The sequence below is a fragment of the Gymnoscopelus braueri genome (genome assembly GCF_963280865.1).
Source record: "Gymnoscopelus braueri genome assembly, chromosome: 21".
NCBI lineage: Eukaryota > Metazoa > Chordata > Actinopteri > Myctophiformes > Myctophidae > Gymnoscopelus > Gymnoscopelus braueri.
The window spans coordinates 16,826,081-16,849,623 of NC_137623.1; the positions used below are offsets into that span (position 1 = coordinate 16,826,081).

The window sequence follows — 23,543 nt, forward strand, 5'->3', positions numbered from 1 at the left end:
AGTGACTTCCTTCCGGGAGATTGACGCCGATCCCCCATCATCCTCAGGCTCTGCTCCTGTCAGGGAGGGTGGGTCTGATGTCATTGGGTTTAGGAGTTCCTCAAAGTGTTCCTTCCACCTCCCTACGACTTCCTCACTTGAAGTCAGCAGAGCCCCATCCTTGCTGTATACAGCTTGGATGGTTCCCCGCTTTCCCCTCCTGAGGTGCCGTATGGTCGTCCAGAACAACTTTGGTGCCGCCCGAAAGTCCTTCTCCATGGATTCCCCGAACTCCTCCCACACCCGCTGCTTAGCCTCCGTCACAGCTGTGGCTGCCGCCCTTCGGGCCTGTCGGTACCTTGCAACTGCCTCTGGAGTCCCCTGGGATATCATACCCCGATAGGCCTCCTTCTTCAGTCGGACGGCTTCCCTGACCACCGCTGTCCACCAGGGTGTTCGAGGGTTACCGCCCCTTGAGGCACCTAAGACCTTCTGACCACAGCTCACAGCCGCAGCTTTAGCAATAGAGGCTTTGAACATTGCCCATTCCTGTTCAATGCCCCCAACCTCCACAGGGATGCCAGAGAAGTCCCGCCGGAGGTGGGAGTTAAATTCCTTCCGAACAGAGGTCTCCTCCAAACGTTCCCAGTTCACCCGCACTACACGCTTGGGTTTGCCAGGTCTGTCCAGAGGCTTCCCCCGCCATCTGAACCAACTCACCACCAGATGGTGATCAGTTGACAGTTCCGCCCCTCTCTTCACCCGAGTGTCCAGAACATGCGGCCTCAGATCAGCTGATACGATTACAAAATCGATCATTGATCTTTGGCCTAGGGTACTCTGGTACCAAGTACACTTATGAGCATCCTTATGTTTGAACATGGTGTTTGTTATTGTCAGTCCATGACTAGCACAGAAATCCAATAACAAGCCACCACTCAGGTTCAGATCAGGGAGACCGTTCCTCCCAATCACGCCAGTCCAAGTATCCCCGTCATTGCCCACGTGTGCGTTGAAGTCCCCCAGCAAGACTATGGAATCCCCCACCGGAGCCCCATGCAGGACCCCATGCAGGGTATCCAAAAAGGCCGAATACTCTGAACTCTTGTTTGGCGCGTACGCACAGACAACAGTCAGAGTTTTCCCCCCATCAACCCTTAGGCGGAGGGAGGCGACTCTCTTGTCCACCGGGGTGAACCCCAACGTGATGGCACTCAGCCGGGGGCTTGTGAGTATCCCCACACCCGCCTGAGACCTCACACCCTGAGCAACTCCAGAATAAAACAAGGTCCACCCCTTGTCCAGGAGTTTGGTTCCAGAGTCCTTGCTATGTGTGGAGGCAAGCCCCACCAGGTCTAACCGGTAGCGCTCTGCCTCCCGCACCAGCTCAGGCTCCTTCCCCACCAGCGTAGTTACGTTCCACGTCCCAAAAGTCAGCCTCTGCTGCCCCTGATTGGTCCGTCTGGAACCTCTGCTGTCACTGCCACCCATCTGACAGTGCACCCGACCCCACTGGTTCCGATCGCGGGTGGTGGGCCCACGTGGCGGCGAAGATCTGCCCACGTTCCTTCTTCGGGCTGTGCCCGGCCGGGCTCCGTGGTTAGCCCGGCCACCAGGCGCTCGCTGACGAGCCCTTCCTCCGGGCCTGGCTCCAGAGGAGGGCCCCGGGCTTCCTCCGGGCCGGGTCGCATCACTTCGTCTTGAATTGTCCATGAAGTGTTTGGTGAACCATTCTTAGTCTGGCCCCTCCCCCGAGACCACTTTGCCATGGGAGACCCTACCAGGAGCACTAGGCTCCCGACAACACAGCTCCCAGGTTCATTGGGGCACACAAACCTCTCCACCACGGTAAGGTGATGATTCATTGGAGAGGATCAGCAGTGAAGTGGAATTGTTGGAAAATCCCGGAAGTGGGGGATTGCGTGTTCTTTTTAATTAGAATCCTTTATGAACCCTATCCACTTTTTGTATAGCACGCCCTGAGTCAAAGGGCAGCAGAGATTTAAGACTGCATTACGCCCTTGGAGGGTTAATTTAGCCACGAAGACACCTGCTATAATTCTAGCAAGCGAGCCTGCTTGTATCACATTTATCAGGACAGCCATCATCTGCAGCCTTCAGCGCGGACGACTGACCCGGAACGGACAAGAAAAATCACATTTTGTCCTGAGCTTAACACCATGACCTCAGCTCACCTCGAGGTTAACCCTTTAAGACCGGGAACGCATCTGTGTCAATTTAGAATTGAGCTATAACCATTAGTTTATACTTTCGCTATTAAAAAATAGCAGATCTACAAGCTTGTAGTGCGGCACCGAGTGCCGCGCTACAAGCTTGTAGATCTGCTATTTTTGAAAAATCTTGGAACATTTGTGCAAATCTTTGAATACATATATTCTTTGAAACAACATTTTTAAATAAAATCTTTGCTTCTGGAGGTCCATGGAACAACATATTTTACAAATGTTTGCTTAAAAAATATATATATTCAAAGATGAGCACACATTTTCACGATTTTTCAAAGATAACAGATCTACAAGCTCATGAGCACCGGTTGCCGCGCTATGAGCTTGTAGATCTGCTATTTTTGAATAGCCAAAGACACATAAAATGACAGAGATGCGTTCCCGGATTGAATGGGTTAATGATACCACTCACAGCACAGGAGCTACATGGGCAGCTAGCTTCCTTCCTTCCTTCCTTCCCTCCTTCCTTCCTTCCATCCTTCGCACTGGTGTTTTCAAATCTTGTTGTAATATAGTACATAGTTGCTGTCGGGCAGAAACCTTTTGTGTTTTTTGGGGTAAATTAACGCCCTACTTGATTGTCACACAAAAGCATCAAAAGTAGCAGATAGATATACAACCTTAAACCTCTCGAGCTTGTAGATCTGCCACTTGAATCCTGAAAAGCAGAGTTGATATATGGGCCTCTAGCCCTCTACCCATTAAGACTTGTAACGCATCTGTGTCACTTTAGATTTATTTGGCTATTCAAAAATAGCAGATATACAAGCTCATAGCGCGGCACCGAGTGCCGCGCTATGAGCTTGCAGATCTGCTATTTTTGAAAAATCTTGATTTTTTTTTTTTTTTTTTTTTTTTAGGATTTAGAAAACATTTTTAGAAGCGGCCTCAGGTCTTAATGGGTTAAAATGATAATAACGATGCCCTTTGTCTATCTAAGCCAGTGGCGTACCCACCGTAGAGGCAGGGCAGGCGGTCACTAAGTAACTAAGATCTCGCCTCCCCTAAATGTAAATCCTGGGGACGCCACTGATCTAAGCACATATATTTCTGTTTTACTTTACAACAGCATTAGCAATGACCATGGCCAACATTCACACTGTAAAATGATCAGCCTTAATTTACTCCTGAGAAACTGTGAAAATGCTTTGTTTCTTACATCGAGTTAGATGAACACTGAGGATGTTGCTGTCTAGGTTAGAGATCCAGCCACTTAATAATAACTTCCACCATCTGTATAACCACGTTGTAAATTCCAGTGTACAGTATATTGGACTTTGTATATTTGATGTGTCTGTGCCCTGCCCGTTGTCGACCTGTTCTGTGTTACGCATTCCTTTTGTCTCTGTTCTCTCTTCACTATTCTAACTATTCTTGTAACTGCAGTATTGAGAGCTCGCACACGCACAAAAATTCACCCACTCTTTTACATCTGTGATCGTGTCATGTGAAGTCTATTCCGAATCTGACTTAGTTTTCATCTTCGAGGCAGACGAAGGATCAGGCTTTTCTAAGGAACACACTCAATATGTACACAGTTTTACCGTTGATGGAATCTCTTGAGCTTCAGTCACCCCCCCCAAACAGAGTTCTGTCTTCGGCCTCTGCCTTCCTGCCTCAAGGAATTTTCCCACAGGTGCGTGGAGGGCCGACTGGGGGGTCCCCTACACCCAGCCCCGTACCCAGGATTGGGGTGCCTTGTCTGGGTAGAGGCGGGCGCCGTGTCGCCTGTTTTTTTTTTGAAAATTCCGAAAGTCCAAAGTACCACCATGTCCCTGCGGAGGGGGTCCCCTCCACCCAGCCCTGTGTGTGTGTGTGTGTGTGTGTGTGTGTGTGTGTGTGTGTGTGTGTGTGTGTGTGTGTGTGTGTGTGTGTGTGTGTGTGTGTGTGTGTGTGTGTGTGTGTGTGTGTGTGTGTGTGTGTGTGCGCGCACACGAAACACTGTTTAAAAAATCACACATTAGGCCATACACATGTTTTCAGTTGTGAGATTTTATTTATCTTTAATCCATGCAGAAAGGACGCGATACTAAAAGTAGTTCTATGGGCCACTTCTTGATGTCAAAATCATGGAGTTCTCGATTCACTTCAGTGTTTTAAAGCGGTGTTTCTTCAGAGTACTGATGATGCTTTTTGAAGTGAGGCAATAGTCGCATTGATTGAACACTTTATCCTGTATTAAAATTGTCTATAGAGGGCGGGTGGGCGGACGGACGGACGTCACAAACGTAACATGCGGTCCGGCGAGGCGCACCGTTGCTCCGATCCGCACCAAACTTGGCACCAACACTGGTCAGGGAACTGCCATCAGAATAGCCACACCAGGGACCACAGGTGCATAATTGCTCCGCCCCCTCTGTGTTCCTATTGGCTGGGGTTTAAACAGCCATAACTCCAGTTCCCAGCATGCTAATGGCCCCACACTTGGTAGGGGCTCTTAGACGGCCAATGGGGACGGGCTGTAATTGCTTAAAGGGATATTTCACCTTCAAAAAAAAATTGGGGTCATTTTAACGTCTACGAGCACCCCAGACAGTTTTTAAGTTGCTTGATTCAGTATTTAGATGTTTGATATTCATTTTATCTGACACGCCCCCTTCCTATACAATTCCAAACATTATTTTAATCAAAAAATGTTCCCTGCTATCAACATAGCATAAAAAAATGACAACAATACAATATCATCAAATATAAAACACTATATATACAGAGTAGAGTAGACATGAGTCATAGGTGATGGACTGTCATTTCTCTTAAGTAATCTGGTTGATAGGGATCCTCTTTCCTAAGTTGAACCCCTGCCTGCTGAGTGCTCTTTTGGCATAGAGCAGCAGTCTGCCTTCTCAGCTGTTATAAACAAGGAAAGCGGAAGGGAGAACAATCCCCTGCGACTGGAAAAGCACAGCCGCCGAAGTGAATAAATCATTCTTTGTTGCACCTCAAAGAACGCAGCAAGTGGGGAAAGGAGATGGAAAAGTTAGTAGAGTGGTATGACATACTCAGGAAGCTGGTCAATTATGGCATGCTGTACAGCAGCAATTTAGCACGTTGGTTCTCAAAGTGGGGTCCGGGGACCCCCAGGGGTCCTTTGGGGGGGTGTACCAGGGGGTCCGCAGCAAAATTAGTTAATATGGCGTCAGAATCATTTTCAACCACTTGAACCATATTTTATACTTTGGCTGTTCAAAAATAGCTGATATGCAAGCTCATAGCGTGGCACGCTGCTTTTTTGGAAAACAAATTAAAATGTGTGCAAGTCTTTGAATATGATTTTCTTTTTATAAAGCGAAGATTTTTAACATTCTTTGCTTCTGGGGTTCCGTGGCACAAAACATTTTCAGATAGGGGTCCGTGGCCAAATGCATATCAATTTGGGGGTCCTTGAGACAAAAAAGTTTTGAGAACCACAACGTTCTCCCATCCTAAATGAATCCATCATACTCCTTGTATGATGGCTTGGTCAAAGCATTAATGACGATGCCTATACTACCTACGGTTTACAGTGAAGAGTAATCGTAAAAAGAAATAAATGAAACTAGACAGAGCAGGAAAGGGGCGAGGGGAAAGATCAGAGCAGGAGAACGAAGGTTAAGTAGAACGATCTAGTATGTTAAATTACCTCTGTGTGTGAGGTGAATAATGTGCGTCTCTGAAGGGAAATCTGTGAAGCTAAATCACAGGCACGGCAATCCTTCTCTCACTCTTCTCGGAACCTGTTTGTACCTTATCGCACGTTTATCTCTCTCCCACACACTTGATTTAGCTCCGTCTCCCATATCTTTTCCACATCTCTCTTCTTCCTCTCTCTCTCTCCCTCTCTCTCTGTTTTCTTCCTTTCCCTCTCCTGAGTGGAACAGGGTGAGGGCTGTGCCCTGGGCACCAGGCTGTATTAATCCATTCAATCCGGCAAACGCATCCAGATTTTCTTTGGCTATTCAAAAATAGCAGATCTACAAGCTCATGGCGCGGGGCACTCGGTGCCGCGCCATGAGCTTGTAGATCTGCTATTTTTGAAAAATCTTGCTAATCTTTTTTTGCTAATCTTTGAATATATATTTCTTAAAGTGAACATTTTGTAACTCAAATCTTTGCTTCTGGGGGGTTCCTGGAACAAAACGTTTTGAGATGTTGCTAGATCAGTGGTTCTCAAACTTCTTCATGTCCAGGACCCCCAAAATGTATTTGGCCCCCATCTCAAAATATTTAGTTCCAGGCCCCCCCCCCCCCAGAAGCAAAGATTTGAGTCACAAATGTTCCCTTTAAAAATATATATATATTCAAAGATATATATTGCAAAAAAAAAAATCAGGATTTTTCAAAAATAGCTGATCTACGAGCTCACAGATCTGCTATTTTTGAATAGCCAAAGTATAAAATACCGTAATTTTCGCACTATAAGCCGCACCTGAATATAAGCCGCAGCAGCTAAATTGAATGATTTGTACATATATAAGCCGCACTGGACTATAAGCCGCGGGTGTTAAATCCATAGATTTAGGAGGTCCCCTAGTGGCCGTTAGCTGTAAAAATCCATAGATAAGCCGCACCGTTATATAAGCCGCAGGGTCGAAAAATTGGAAAAAAGTCGCGGCTTATAGTCCGAAGAGAAAATAAATTAGGAAGATAGAGGAGAGAAAGAAAGAGAGAGAGAGCCGGGGGGGGGGGGGGGGGGGCAGGTAAAGAGAGAAAGAGTGCGAGGGAGATTGTAAAGGGAGATAGAACGCCCTGTGGAGGATGTGAAAGAAAAGATGGTGGGGGGGGTGGTGTCACGTCCTTTGAAAAGAATGTAAGAGCGGGAGTGGCTGAGGAGAGAAAAGGTTACGCTCCAAAAACGATGTAGTCAGCGGGATGGCTATAGATTTCTTTGGGCTATTCAAAAAATAGCAGATATACAAGCTCGCCATGAGCTTGTATATCTGCTATTTTTAGAAAAATCCAGAAAATTAGTGAAAATCTTTGAATATTTATATTTTTAAAGTGAATATACTTGTAAGTGTCTGTGACACTTGTTCCTTTTAACTTCAATTGTTTTCTTTAGTTTGAAGTTAATAATTTATTTACTTTGCTTATTTTGGTTTACTTTATTTTGACACTTCCTGTGTGTTTTGGGCTACCTTTATTTTGACACTTCCGGTTACTCCTGCGGTCTTATTGAGGCATGCTAGCTTCACACACGGACAGACCCATTCATTCAGAGAGAGACACACAGTAGCACGCACCAACGTGTCTCCTAATCAGCGCGACACGTGCCCGTTGTGACGTTTGGTGCAACGATTGAACATCAAACAAATGATTGTTTGATGTTACCTGAAGCCAAGGTGGCTTTGTAAGCAGCCCAGCCCAGTATAGCACCCCTGGGTAGCGGAGTGAGGTACAGGAGTGTTCTTTTGTTTGTTTGTTTGTTTGGATTGTCTTTCTGATTTAGTTTGGGATCTTTCATTGTTTGTCTGGTATTTTGATTTGGTTATGGTACATTTTCGTTTGGCTTTACATTTGAAATGGGTTATTAATTCACTGAATTATATCAACTATAAATTAACTATTTTGTTGTTGAATTGTACTTTGAAAGTGATGCTTTGAAATGCACTGATTTTATTGTTGAATGAAACTATGACATTATTTAATATGATTGTAACAGTATTTATTTCTATTTTATAGTGTTCACGGTGTTCGAATACAGCTTCAATTCAGTGTTGAAGAAGAGAATAAATACACCCGTTGAAACCATCCACCTTCGTCATCATTCATATCCAAGGGCCGCTACAATACTTAACTCAAATCTTTGCTTCTGGGGGGGGGGTCCCTGGAACGAAAATATTTTGAGATGGGGGGTCCGCGGCTATCTCAGGTCTTAATGGGTTAAATGTATCCTTCTCTGATAAAGGACCCTGACAGAGTAACGGCATCATCTACTCTGTGCATAGTCAAATAATGACTCTTTAAAGTAGAATAGTGAGGGTTTGAAAGGATTCTTATACAAAAGAATGTAAGAGCGAGAGTGGGTGAGGAGAGAAAAAGGTTACGCTCCAAAAACGACGAAGTCAGCGGGATGGCTGAAGACATGCAGCAGCAGATGGAGGGACGTACTGTATCTGAGGAGCTGTGGGGCATACGTGGAGAGGAGAGGGATAAGCTCAGCAAATCGTCTCAAGATGAAACGGACTGTGATGTCCAGACGGGCAGCCCAGATACCACTTTTTTTTTTTGGCCCGACATCCAAAGGGAAATCATGCAGTCGGCACCACATGGAAAACAGATTTTTTTTTTGCCATTATAACACTTTTCCTGGGGGGTGGTTTTGAAATGAGATTCTAAACAGATTTCTAAAAGATGTGTCTCGGTCTGACACCCGGGACACTGTCCGGAATTCAAAATTTACTTGAGTAAAAGTAATATAGTAGTATTGTATTATTAAATGTACTTAAAGGTAGGGTAAGTGATTTGCAATTATTCAAATAATTGCAAAATGGGTCTATGTTCTGATAGTGCTCGTTACTATAGAGTGTCCTGTCCATATAAGGAGTCTCCCATGTCTCTCCAGCTCTTTATTAAACAGAAAATGAATTTTCAGTGCTCTCTCCTGATTGGCTTAAAATGTGTCACCTACCTGAAAATGTACTATATTCTGTTTACTAAAGAGCTGGAGAGACCCCTGTGACCGAACAAACGCTCTGTAGCAATGATTACTATCAGAATATAGTACTTTAACCTTTTTAACAAAAAACACAAAAAAAAATATATATATATATCACTTACCCTACCTTTAAAATACCAAAAGTAAAAGTACTAAACTGTTTGAAAATAGCAGATCTACAAGCTCACAACCACGTCACGGTGCGACCCGTTGTGAGCTTGTATTTTCAAATAGCCTAGGTATAAAAAAGTGGTACATTTATGTTTTACAATATACTGTACATCTACAAAGTAACTAGTTACTAAAGTTTTCAAATAATTGTAGTGGAGTAAAAGTACAATATTTGCCTCTGAGATGTAGTGGAGTACAAGTAAAAGTATAGACATTTGGAAATACTCCAGTAAAGTAAAAGTAGCTCAAAATTGTACTTAAGTACAGTACTTGAGTAAGGTTACTTTACACCACTGTTAGCTTGTAGATCTAACGCTTTCGGCGAGCGGCAGTCCTAAAAGGATTTGACCAGCAGTCTGAAAGAAGCCCTTTCCACCTGAAGGAGCTTCCAGAGCTTGTATAGGATTTCCTCTCTAGTCAGTAAGAATACCTTGAAGATTCTTGCAGGGGCCCTCATACACGGTCATTTCGATTATGCATGCTCCTCATGGTATCACAACACCACCAAGGCCTTAAAAACAAGGCTCCACACATCCCAAAACGAGGCTACTTCTTGGCCTCAATCATTTTTTGCTAGGATTGGATGACTCAGGGTTGAGGACAGAGTACAGCAACTTACATTGGGCCTGGTCTTCAAGATACGACACAACATCGGGATGCCCCTGTACCTGTCTAAATATTTCAAAAACGTAAATGAAGTCCACGATCACAACACCAGAGGCAGCTCCACGGATCCTATACAACCCAGATTTGGCACAACAAAGGGAATGAACTCGTTCTCATGCTATGCAACAAAAATGTGGAATGCCCTACCAAAAGGAGTGTAAAACCCTACTCCCTTTCAAAACTGCCCTGAAGAAACGCCTTCAGGAGGCCGCAATTCCAAACTGACCCCTGTCAAAGTCTTAACCTAACCCACCCCCCACTCATAGCTCATAGTGCCACGCTATGAGCTTGTATATCTGCTATTTTTTAATAGCCAAATAAATAAATAAATGACACATATCATGCGTTTCCGGTCTTAATATTAACAGTTTGCAAAAACAGTACAGTTATACAATGCTTAGACTCTGGGGTCTTCAACCTTTTCAGACCAGGGACCCCCAAACTGATGGGGTGATGGAGCAGGGACCCCCTACCTCGTAGGGTAGGGGGTAGGCCACCACATATATCGTATATTTATGTATAAAATTGTGTTTTATATGTATAAACATGAACAAATGGTTGCCTGGAGCCTGCTCCTACCCACAGGTTGTCCCAGTAGGTGTGCAAAAGACCTTTTCTTTCTCTACAAAATATGTATAAACATACCATGTTATTGTGCATTCAATACTAAGCTATTCAAATATGTCATGTTATGTTTAAAGACAGACATTTTTGGAAAAAAAATAACAACTTTTTTAACTTTTTTTTTTAAATCAAACATTTTCGCGGACCCCCTGCAGTACCTCCGTGGACCCCCTAGGGGTCGCGGACCCCCTGTTGAAGACCTCTGGATAGCACAAAAAGCCCTGAGGGTTGTTTTTGTGGTCCTATGTCCTCGATGGATGGATGGATGGATGATGAATGAGTGATGGTGTTGGGGAGACACAGACTGATAGGTGGATGGATTCATGAACACATGGATGGACAGATGCATTGATGAATATACCGTAGAGTGGGGTGTAATTGGTGTAAATCTAGATGCTCAATAGAGCCCAGGGAGTCTGTCTGACTAGTGATTGATTGCCGTTGTAGTCTTTCCCCAATTTCCACCAATCATTAAGCGGTGAAGATCTCTTCCTCCCCCCCAGTGATTAACAGTTAGAGAAACATTACAAACACAAGAGGAAAGCAATTTATCCAGATACCAAACAACCTCCGATATACAACAGCAAAGTTTACTTGGGGAAGATGAGAAGATGCATCGTTATGTTGCACAGGATTTGTTTTTATCCTGCTCATTTGCAGTGGTGTAAAGTAAATAAATACATATATGCTCAAGTACAGGACTTAAGTACAATTTAGAGGTATTTACTTTAATGGAGTATTTCCACTTTTCTGTACTTTTACTTCTACTCCACTACATCTCAAGAGGCAAATATTGCCCTTTTTACTCCACTACAATTATTTGAAAACTTTAGTTACTAATTACTTTGTAGATACCGATTATTATTACAAAACTATGTATAATTTGGCTTTTTGAAAATAGCAGATCTACAAGCGTCACGTTGCAACCTGTTGCAGCTTGTAGATCTGCTATTTTCAAAAGATCTTTTTTTGACAAATTTGAAAACTTGAAATGGGACATTCTGCATAATGAGTACTTCTACTTTTTGGTACTTAAAGTATATTTTGATGCCAATACTTTTGTACTATAGCTGCTACAAAGGGGGTGTCGTCAATCTCAAGCCGTCTCGCATTGCTCTCCAAAGAATTCAACTCTGCTATGAATTCATAGTCATTGTGATGGTAATTTCTCCACCTCCTAATGGACGATTAGACATAGCTCTGTGATAGAGACCACTTTACATAACAATCTCTACGTTCTAATTACCTCGCTAAATGGCCCGCCGGTTTTCTAAAGCAATGAGATGGGGGAGCACAGATAGCTTGAAGGTGAAAAGGGGGAGACGGTGTCTGTATTAAACTTATCCTTCTCTGATAAGGACCCTGATAGAGGAGCATCAGCTATACTGTGCATAGTCAAATAATGACTGTCTGTAAAGTAGAGTAGTGAGGGTTTGAAAGGATTTTTATAGAATCTCAATCAAGATGTGAATCAACTGAACCCATAAGACCTGAGGCCGATTCCCAAAATGTCTTCTAAATCCTAACTGTTTTCTGAAAAAACGTATGTTTCTATATCAGTGGTGCGCAAACTTTATCACGTCAAGGACCCCCAAAGTTATATGTATTTGGCCGCCGACCCCCATCTCAAAATATTCAGTTCCAAGGACCCCCCCCCAGAAGCAAAGATTGGAGTTACAAATGTTCGCTTTAAAAAATGTATATATTGTGTATAATATTAAAAGATTTGCACCAATTGTCATGATTTAAAAAAAATAGCAGATCTACAAGCTTGTAGCGTGGCACTTGGTGCCACGCTATGAGCTTGTAGATCTGCTATTTTTCAATAGCCCAAAGTATAAGATAATGGTTTAAGTGGTTACACAGATGCGTCCCCGGATTGAATGGGTTAACATTGATCATCCAGTAAAGTTATTGACTGTACACAAAAGGGATGCCACAGTGTATTTTTGAGTCAGTTTTCCGATGTCTCCCAGAAAAAAACTCTATGCACATCATCCAATACAGTACGCTGTGGGGTCCTTTCTATCAATCAATTGTTTTTTACAATGTACAGTACTGTATTTTGTTTGTCAGCCCTTCATTACCGAGCAACAACAACTCGTAAAAGCACTCTGAGGGCAGGCAGGGGGTTTTAAAATGTCAGTCTAGGTGGACTACCCCCAACCTATCACCACACATCCAGCATATTGTTTGTGCCATTCTTCCATTTCCTAAACGCAATGAAAGATTTGTACAACATTCTACCGGCATACACTTGTCCCACATGTCTCTTGAATTTTTTAAGCACAGAAGACGGCAGCATTTTAGGCTACATTAGTATTGTCAGTGCAAAAGCAATGCATGGTATACATTCTCATTTATTTTATTTTTTGCCGTTTGGTTGTTTTTGTTTTGTTTTGTTTGTTTGTTTCTATCCTCGATCTCCAGGCTTTTATTGTTTAGTTTTGCTAAAAAATAAAAGCCTGGACCAGCACGTCGGTGTACCCGGTATAGGAAGTGTTTCATTTCCCCAACCAACCAGAGTGCAGTGGGCGTCGCTCGTAATGTTGTGTTGACGGGGCGGGGGCTGACGGACAGATCGGTGAACCAATGGGATCACACGCATTCCCTCGCCGGAGATGTTAAACCCGCCCCTCTAGGCACGAAAGCAGGAGGGCTAGTGCAGCCTAGTTTGTTTCCTTCTTTGAGTGCTTTTAGAAACTAGGAAGAAACCCATTCACACAACATGAGATATATCACTATCAGTCCAGAAACACTTGACCCTCTCTGTCTGTCTGTCTGTATCTCTCTATCTCTGTTTGTCTGTGTCATTTTTATTGTAGAATTTCCGTTTCTCATAAGCAGCAAGCTATAACATGCTTTGATTATTTAGATTTATATTAAGACAAATGTCTGTGTGACTGTAAAGATCAAACAGAAGCGGGGAGGAGGCGTCACGTCCGCTTTGTCCTATGATCATTTTCAGAGCTTCCGTTGCTCCATACTGTATGACGTGAAGCGTTTGAACATTGTGGCAGTCTGGACTACACTGTACGCCACCCAGGGTTCTACCAAAGTTCAGCATCGCCTCAAAGAGCAGTATATTCTACAGTAGCAGCAGATGTGAAGGGAGCCTCACATGCACACCAAAGTACACAAACAAACTTAGCCTCACATGCACACCAAAGTACACAAGCAAACTCCCAAACGTGTGCTAGTTTGCACACAGACACACAGTTTGTTTTTGAGACACAACCGTGAATGATCAAACTCACACTGTCAAAAAAAACTATTTATATTTTTCGGGGCAACTTAACGTGAACTGTACTCGCCCTCTGCTAGCCAGACTCCCACTGAGCGCTGGTGAAAAAATAGTGTTTGTAGTTTGTTCTCTGTATCTGTCAAAGCTCTGCCTCTGACAAGCTCTGCACAGAGCCCCCCAGCTCCACAGAGAGGTGTGAAGGACTAACAAGTAACAGTTACACTTTAACCCAATAAGACCGGGAACGCATCTGTGTCATTTTTTGATTTGAGCTAAAAAAGCGTTGTTTTACACTTTGGCTATTCAAAAATAGCATATCTACAAGCTCATAGCGCGGCACCGAATGCCGCGCTACGAGCTTGTAGATCTGCTATTTTTTAAAATTCATGAAAATGTGTGCAAATATTTGAATATAGATATTTTTTAAAGCGAAACATTTTTACTCAAATCTTTGCTTCTGGGGGTCCCTGGAACAAAATATTTTGAGATGGGGGGGGGGGGGGGTCCGCGGAAAATGCATATCATTTTGGGGGTCCTTGACATGAAAAATGTTTGAAAACCACTGATATTATAGCAATATAAGTTTAAAAACAAAAAAAACTGTTAGGATTTAGAAGACATTTGTAGAATCCCCAGAAGCAAAGATTTGAGTTAAAATGTTTGCTTTGAAAAAAAAAGAATTGCACACATTTCACGATTTACAAAAGAAATAGCAGATCTACAAGCTCGTAGCGCGGCACTCTGTGCCGCACTACGAGCTTGTAGATCTGCTATAGCCAAAGAAATCTAAAAATGACACGCAGAAGATGCGTTCCCGGTCTTAATGGTTTAATGTCTTTCTCTTCCTCCCTCTTTGTTTGAGTACAACTTTAATGTCTCTCTCTCTCTTTCTCCCTCTCTGTTTGCTGTAACTTTAATGTCTTTCTCTCTTCCTCCCTCTTGCTTCCTGCAGGCAATGAGCTGTTGTACCGCACACGTGAAGGGGATGTCGTCAGGTTCAACGTGGACGCCAATGAGATGACAGTCTTGGTGCACAACAAGAAGTTTGTAAGTTTAATTCAGTCTACATTTTGTCTTGGTGTGTTTTTTTTTAGCCTGCCAGCAGTGGTGGAAAAAGTACATCTACTTAAGTACATTTACTTAAGTACTGTACTTAAGTACAATTTTGAGTTTTTTTGTACTTTACTTGAGTATTTCTAATTTCCAATACTTTTACTTCTACTCCACTACATCTCAGAGGCAAATATTGTACTTTTACTCCACTACAATTATTTGAAAACTTTAGTTACTTTTCAGATAAATTATGATATTATAAAACATACATTAACCACTTCAGCCCCATTTTATACCTAGGCTATTTAAAAATTGCCGATCTACAAGCTCATAACGCGCCGCATCGTGACGCGTTGTGAGCTTGTAGATCTGCTATTTTCAAAAATGTTAGTACTTTTACTTTTGGTACTTTAAATACATTTTGATGCCAATACTTTTGTACTTTTACTCAAGTATTTTTTTAATTCTCGACTTTTACTTGTAACAGAGTATTTCTATACTGCAGTATTGGTACTTTTACTTACAGTAAGTAAAGAACTTGAGTACTTTTTCCACCACTGCCTGCCACCAATCTGTATGGTAATGAGCCTGTGATGTCATGTCCTATAAAAGACATGTTTATTCTGCAATCTTGTTTAGTCCCCCTGATGAAGGCATTGTTGCCACAACCCGTCGCTGCATTTTTTATTTTTTGCTATGCATTAGCCAGACTATTAAAGGGTTTTTAACTTTTCCACTAGATAGTGCCTTGGTCTCATCCTTTTTTTTTGCATCAACTTTGTCACCCAGCTGTACCAAAGAGCACCTTGTTAGGGATTTTTACTCCAGCCAAACAGATGCGCTCCTTTCTCTTTGGTACTATTTTTGTCAGATGAGGTGGTTAATTTAAACCATTGATTCTCAAAGTGGGGTCCTTTTGGGGGGGGGGGGAGTTCCGGTGTTAATACAGCGTCACAATCATTTTAAACACTTAATCCATATTTTATACGTTGACTATTCAAAAATAGCAGATGTTCAAGCTCACATAGCGCTGCAAGCTTGTACATCTACTATTTTTACATTTAAAAAAATAAAACATCAAAGACATTTTTTATTTTATTCTGGGGTCCCTGGCACAAAACAATTACACCAGCCATATTGGAAAGACATTGGGCCAATTCTTACTTCCTTAACAGGTGTTACCAATAATACTAATTAATGGTCAAATCCATTCTGGTCAAACATGTGCATGTTGGCTCACTGGAAACACCAGTGGGTCTCAAAGTGTGGTCCAGGGACCCTCATGGTCCCTTGAGGGGGTTCCAAATGGCCCCTTACGGGTGTGTAACTCTGAGAGTGTACAAATGGAACCAAATGGACCCTAACCCTCCATTTCATTCCATTTGTACACTCTCAGAGTCATGGGGGTCCTTGAAATTAATAGGTTTGAGAACCACTGTGCTAAACTAAATGGAACGGAGCCTTAATTAGCATCATTGGTAACACCTGTGAATGAAGTAAGAAGAAGCCCAATTTATCTACAAAATGGCTGCTGTGCATATAGCCAATTTGGGGGTCCCAAGTTTGAGAACCACCATATTTAAACCAGTCACATAACTAAGGAACGGACCGCAGTCAGTGGGCCGTAAACCAAATTAAAAACTTTTGTCACAGTGTCAGCATATCAAAGGCCCCCAAATGATCCATCATTATTGCTCTTTGCGAACGCCTCGTTAACGTCAGGGTTAAGCAGGGCGGGCGTTTGAGGGAGAGAATGCGGCGCGTGCGTCGCGTTGCGGCACGAGTCGGGACACACAACATTATGTCCGCCATCAAATCAGAAAGCTCACAGCGTAAGATTAATGTGTCGCCTGTTTGCGTCGGGAGCCACAGGCCATCCGTCAAAGGCAGCCGTGGCGTTAATGAAAAATGATAGCACGCATGGTTAAAGGTCTCATCCTTCTGTCTGTTTTCCTTTTCTTTTTTTCTTTCTTTTTGTACAATTTAGGCATTTAACCCCGCTATGAGCTTGTAGATCTGCTATTTCTGAATAGCCAAAGTATAAAATAATGGTTAAAGTGGTAAAAAAATATTGTGACGCTATATTAACTCATTTTTTTGCTGGGGACCCCATGGTACCCTCCCCCAAGGACCCCTGGGGGTCCCCGCTCATAGCGTGTCCCCGGAAGTGACACACTATGAGCTTGTATATATGCTATTTTTGCTGAAGGGGGTGCTAGGGGGGTCGGCGACCCCTTAGTTCAGACTGGGGGCTCGCGCGTACTCCACATGCACGACAATGGCCTCAACCTGGCTGCTTTGCATAACATTGCGTTCTCACTTACGTCCTCAGTTACACTGTATTAACAGCCAGAATACAGTATTTCAACTAGCACTGAGCTGAGTGGCTATGTGCACATGCCCGCGCGCCATTTCCAATTGTATCCAATCAGGATAGAGAACTCAATCAGGATATAGATTAAACAAGTTAAATTGGAAGTGATGACACTAAGAAATGAGCAGGCAAAATTGGAACTGGAACACTATAAAAATGAAGCTTAAAAATGGGTACTTTCTCCTGATTGGCTGAGATTTTGACACCTACCAGAAAATGTATTTTCTGTTTATTAAGTAATTTTGCTGGGGATTTTGTGGGGAGCCCACTTTGAGAACCAATGATCTATAGGATCATAGGCAAACCAAAAACTTTGCATCAGTCTAAACATAATATCAAAATAATAATTATGATAATAATGTACATTGAAACTCTACAAACTATAGGATGCCAGGTCAACAAACGAACCCGGCATCTGTCAAAAAATAACATGCAAATAACATATTTTCTTGCTTCCGTTCTCCTCCAGGAAATGTACAAGGCCAGCAGGTATGAGGTGTCCCCAGACATGAGGCACGTGTTGCTGGCCTACAACGTGGCACCGGTAAGCGTCCCTTCTCATGTTGTTTGCTTGTTTTTTAACAAATCTTTTTATTAGTTCTATGCAGACAGGAGAGATGACAGATAATAAGACATTTCTTGTGCAACAAAATGGTCTGCAATTTCCTGATACAAACAACAGAATAACAAACAAACAAACGAATACAAAAGAAAAACTGACAGTAACCTGATCCTTGAGCAAATGGAAATAAAGAATATATTAAACAAAACAAAAAAGACATTAATCGAGTTAAATCCCACACATTGTCACATTCAAACTTGGGTTGACAGGATGAAGAAAGAAAAAAAAAATGAACTACAGATTTTAAAGTTGAAACATACAAATGCATATATTAATAATAATGAAATGTCGCAATGTCTTTGAAACAGTGTTCAAAGGAGTTCCAAATGGTATTTAATACTGGAATCTTTATCACAAACCTAGTACAGGGTTTAGCTTGCCGCAAGCTGGTATAAATTATGACTGTAATTGTTTTCTTGTTAGATTCTTCAATGATGAGAGTGCCAATGTGGTCTAGGAACGGTTGCCAGGTTTTGTGGAACGATTTCAAGGACCCGTTAAGGGAGAACCTTATTCTTCCAAGCTTGATGCAATATAGGGCATAGCAGTGGCAGCCATCTTGTGGTGCCGCAGATAGAAAACCCATTAATTATTCCTATAGAGATTTACGAAAAATATTTATATAAATTATTTTAAGCCTGGAACCAAGACATCCAGGCTCCTGGTGAGTCATGACCATAACATAATTGATTCTGTGTCAAAAAAATATTAGAACATTTAAGGAACGCCCAGGAACGCCCATTCGATTTTGTCCCGGGGGAAAACAGAACGATCTGCCTCATAGAGTTACATCATACACGATCGTTTGGATCACTTTCAGAGCTATTTTATGGACGATAGAGACATTGTCAGCCAAGAAAAATCCATCAGAAGGACACGGACAGCTGGAACACAATCGTCCACTCGCCCTCGGAAAAGTTGACTTATTATGAAGATATATGTGACTAAAAAGACCAAACATTGATAATCTATGAGCTCACAGCGCGTCGGAACGCGACGTGTTGTAACTGTGAGCTAGATTGGCAATATGTTCCCCCCAGAATACGTAAACTGGGGTTCATGTGGTTTATCAGATTATCCTTATATCTTATTGCATTAGTCAAGTTTCAGCACAAGCACCACTGAGACCGGAGATCTGTTTCCCTCTTTCCAGCTCCGTCTGAATATCAAAACACTCGCCCCAAAACACAGTCGCCCCGGGGCAAACCCGCCGGTATTCACCTGGTATTCCTAAACTCAGTAAAACTATGCCTAAACTGCTAAACATAACCTTATTCCTAAACTGAACCTCAGTAAAACTATGCCTAACCCTGAACTTATTTCAAACCGTAAAACAAATACAAGAATACAAGAACCGCTGGTCGGTGAGAAAAATGGGGGCGAGCGTGTTTTGGTGCGAGTCTTCTGGTTACCTCTTGTCTCGCTCCTTGTTACAAAACATGTTTACATATGCACCGTGTTTAATCGCCTGGTAGAGACACTATTACAAGATATGATCAATTAAACTTACCATAATATCAAAACCCAACAGCCATTAAGTCATCAATAATGTTTATAGTGAATTTGAAGTTCAGTTTAGAGACTGTTTTGTGAACGGCACTTACCGACTCCATTACCATTTGGCGAGGTAGGTTTTTAAACGAGGATAGTCTAGGGTTTGGCTTGTTTTGTGTGTAAATCTCTGCATGTTGACTGCGTTTCCAAACTGTAATGGCGTCGATGTCTCCTGTACTTGGAATTCACTAAAACGTGTTCTATGAAGATCATTGATGAATGAATGGCTTTTGCTTTTTGATATTATGATAAGTTTAATTGATATCTATAGAAAATGTAATAGTGTCTCTTACCAGGTGATTAAATCCGATAACCTCGGGCCATTGTGTTGTGTTGGATCCTGTGTTCAGTCAGGACAACATTCCAATCGGACTCTTGTTCAATTTGCTAATGTAGCATTCCTTGTCGAGTGGCAACAAGGTTCTGTGCCTGTGATCTGGCAAGCCATGACGCCTGCTTTTAGATCAGTATACTTTTACAGCATATGAGTTTGAAAACCCCACATCCCTCCGTCTATACCAGCTGGGGGAAATCTGTGTTTTCCCCCCGAGTGCAACTCCGCCCCCCTAGGTACAACCCACTGATGACACTATGCCGTGTGGATGTATACAATGCTCTTCTATATCCTGGCTAGCTTTGCATTCGTGAAATGGACCCTGTGGAAAATCTTGCACTGTAGTAATGCATGCCTTGCACATAATGGAAGAGGTGTGTAGGTTTGCTTGTTTTTTTTAATTAGCCAGAGTGACAGGCAAAATATGTCAGCCGCCACAGTCAGTCAGTCAGGGGGTACGGCAGTGCGAAATGGAGGCACGACACGGCAGCACGACAAAGACGACAGGGAAGGGAGGAGGAGGAGGGGAGAGAAAGTAATGGCGGTAGGTTGTGCGCGCGGAGGCCTGACGTCGCACATGGCTGCATGTCTGCTACAGTGGCAGGACACACAGCCAGGTGGAACCATATAATAGCACAGGAAAGGCAGAAAAGACAGAACATCCCCTCCCCCCCCGCGCTTCTGTACCGACAGGCAGACGAGGAGAAGAGAGAGAGAGAGAGGCGTCGTCGGCCTCAGAATGTGTTTTTGTAGGCCGACGCTCTCTCAACAGTGTGAGGGAACATATAAGCGTTTAGAGCAGGGGTCTTCAACAAGGGGCCCGGGGCTCCTAAGGGGGTCTTCAAAGTTACTACAGGGGGAGGGGGGCCGCCAAATCTTTGTGTGATTGGAACTTTTTTTTTTTACACTGACCACTTGAACCCTAGCATCCCTATTCTGAGGGGAACATTGACTGAAAACAGCTGATCTACTGATTCTGTTAGCAACACCCTGGTGGCTCCAAAAGTGAGTCGGTGTACAGTACCACATAATGACCATGTCCAGGGTTTGAATCCTAATTGTTTTAGTCTCGTCACATCATGTGGCAAAATGTTACCGCTTGTCGCCAAAACGTGATTTTTAGGGGATTAATCCCCTCGGATTTACTTGGATCTCAGGGGTGACATTTTAATTGGCTTGCGAAATGTGTGGGAGGGTCCTGTTTCTTGCAGAAACAAAACGCCATAACGCAGGATCCGATCAGCACCGACGTCTCCCTCGGGTCCCGACAGCCTCGATGTGATCAAGGCAACTACACTTGCTTGCAATTTTCCCAAATTGCACCTTTCAGCTAGTTCTAGTTACTTGTCACTAAAAGCATAGCTTTGAAGTCAGCTATTGAATGCCTTTCTCTTCTAAAATGTGACTGGCCACACGCTGTGTTACTCACAGGAGGAAACCACTCACAGTATCCACTCTCAGCCGTGGATTTATTAAAAGCTCTCAAATGAAATGACTTACCGGCAGTCGGGTGTAATGGTGATGGGAGCGCACAGTACCTGGCAATCGCAGCTGTGCGTGTGGACATTTTTACATCTGTGGTAATCAACTTGTCGCTCAAGTTAAACACAGCCCTACGTACCTGTGAAAGGCTTTTTTTTTAAAGGAGCACTTCACCCCTGGAAGAAGTTTTCGGTCTTTTAATGAAGTTTAGGAGTCAAGAAACAAGATCCTGGGTTTTTTTTTTTAATAATCTGTGTTTTTAGATATCTAGTAATCTTCGCAATATTCGTGACGTTATTTGCATCATGAGAGATTGGTCTCATTCCTTTCCGCACTACATGTCTCGGCGTGTCTCAGTCAGACCATCTCAAAAGACAGCCCCAATGGGGTGTCCGTAACACTTTGTTCAACCTTCTTTCGCCACTCGGCCACTCCCATTAGCTGCGGCCAGCGGCCCTTGCAGTGAGGCATTACTTTACCTGAGTTATCTTCTGATAGTTGTACTTGAATGTTGACATGAAATAATAATCCTGTGTAGTGTTTCATAAGCGCAAGCTTGAAAAAAAAAATACAGCGTGGAGTAGCAGCGCTGGTAAACAAACACCGTCACGAAAGGCTAGGATCATAATACCAAGGATGTGACAGTGATGTCAATACTATGCGACACGGAAGTGAAACTGCATGAAGATACTTATATGTCCCAGTGATATGACATCACTAACGAATCCTTGGACATAATATGTAACTAGATGAACGTTTGCGAGGACAGCCAGTGTTGCCAGATATTGTGAGAGAAATAAGCAGCCAGGTCTATGAAAACAAGCCCAAAAGAAAAATAACTATGCCAAGAGCACTTTACCTAGACATGGGATATTATATATTTGAAAATTGCTGATCTACAAGCTCACAACGCTTCGCAACCCATTGTGAGCTTGTAGATCTGCTATTTACAAAAAAATCTTGAGGGGGAAAAAGTCCAAAATGTGGATTTTTTGCAAAATATTTTTATTTGCTTTTCAAAATGTGGAATATTTTTGACACATATTTGTTAGGGGCTCCCTGCCACAAATTATAATTTCAGATGGGGGTCTGTGGAAAAATACATGAACATGTTTGAGAACCACTGGTTTAAACAGCAATCAAAACATTTGGAAACAAGCCCAAATATCAACTACATTTTAGAAAGAAGCCGCTTATAATAAGCAGACATGGCGACACTGGCATGCTGTTTGGATGTGTTATTGTTGGAGATCACACCCACATGGAACCTCCCCTGCCACAAGGCACCAAAGCATTCTGGGAGTTGAAGTTATAGGCAGTGATACGCTGTGGTCCCCCTGTGGTCCCCCCTGTGGTCACCCCTGGAACTTCTTCCAGGGGTGAAGTGCTCCTTTAATGCAGCTGTATTGATCTTCATCCCAGGAAGGGGAATAATTAATTCACACAACGTTGAAAAACAGCTTCTATATGGACATCTTCAGGTTTGAACACCTTGAACAGGCTGAGAATTCTCACTTGTCACCACTAGAGCAGTGGTTCTCACACTTTTTCATGTCAAAACCCCCGATGTATTTTGGCCGCAGACCCCCATCTGAAAAGTTGTTGTGCCAGGGACCCCCAGAAGTGAAGATTTATGTAAAAAAGATATATTTAAAAAATCGATATTTTCAAACATTTTCAAAAATGGCAGATCTACAAGCTCACAGCGCGTCACCTCGTGCTGTGCAAATAGAGCTTAGATTTATGAAACTGAAAAGACCAGGGTTCCTGCCCGACAGCAACGATATTTGAAATGAACGTATCCCACTGTGAAACTCCCTTCTCACACGTGGCTTTCCTTCTTCCAGGTGTACCAGTATTCCTACACTGCCTTCTACATCATATGCAGCCTGGAGACACCGTGAGTATGACATTCCATTTGCTTTTGTCATAATAGTCTTTTGAATGAAATTCCATTTGGTTTTAGTCGTAATGGGTCCATATGGTTACATTCATATGCTCCATGTTATTATACTACACAATCAGCATGGCATAATCAGCATGGCATAATCATGCTGATTATTTGTGCTTTGTGCTGGCGTCGCTACTACTAGATTCGGCCTTTCTATTGCCAGCATTTGGAACGCGGGGCCAACCACTTCTGACGACAAACCTATCCATAGCGAGTGTCCAGGTTACAATACCTGATCTGAATAAATCAAATCAACTTTATATGCTTGGCCTGAAACGTCCCTCCCCTGGAAGTGCTTTAGTTACGGGCCGTGATGGCGTCGTAATGTCTGATTTATACTTAGCTGTGCGCCGAAAATAAAGAACAGTGGTTCTCAAAGTGGGGTCCAGGGGACCGCCAGGGGTCCTTGAATGGGTGCCAGGGGAGGGTGCCCAGCAAAATTAGTTATTGGCTTTTTTAACAACACAAATCTTGTATGGGGTCCTTGGCGCACAATATTTTCTGATGGTGTCTGTAGCCAAACGCATATCATTTTGGGGGTTCTTGACATGAAAAAGTTTGAGAAGCACTGCTGTGTATAGATAGAACAGTGGGTCTCAACCTTTTCAG

At 42.9% G+C, this 23,543-nt stretch overlaps 1 protein-coding gene across 1 annotated transcript in view; it reads left to right on the forward strand.

The window, feature by feature from the left end:
- Positions 1–23,543, forward strand: part of LOC308077210 (A-type potassium channel modulatory protein DPP6-like) — a 154,097-nt gene that overhangs the window by 68,845 nt on the left and 61,709 nt on the right. The window contains exons 4-6 of the mRNA XM_080417820.1: positions 14,517–14,611; positions 17,461–17,535; positions 22,831–22,883. Of these exons, the coding sequence (XP_080273946.1) occupies positions 14,517–14,611; positions 17,461–17,535; positions 22,831–22,883 (223 nt within the window). The remainder of the gene's footprint in view (positions 1–14,516; positions 14,612–17,460; positions 17,536–22,830; positions 22,884–23,543) is intronic.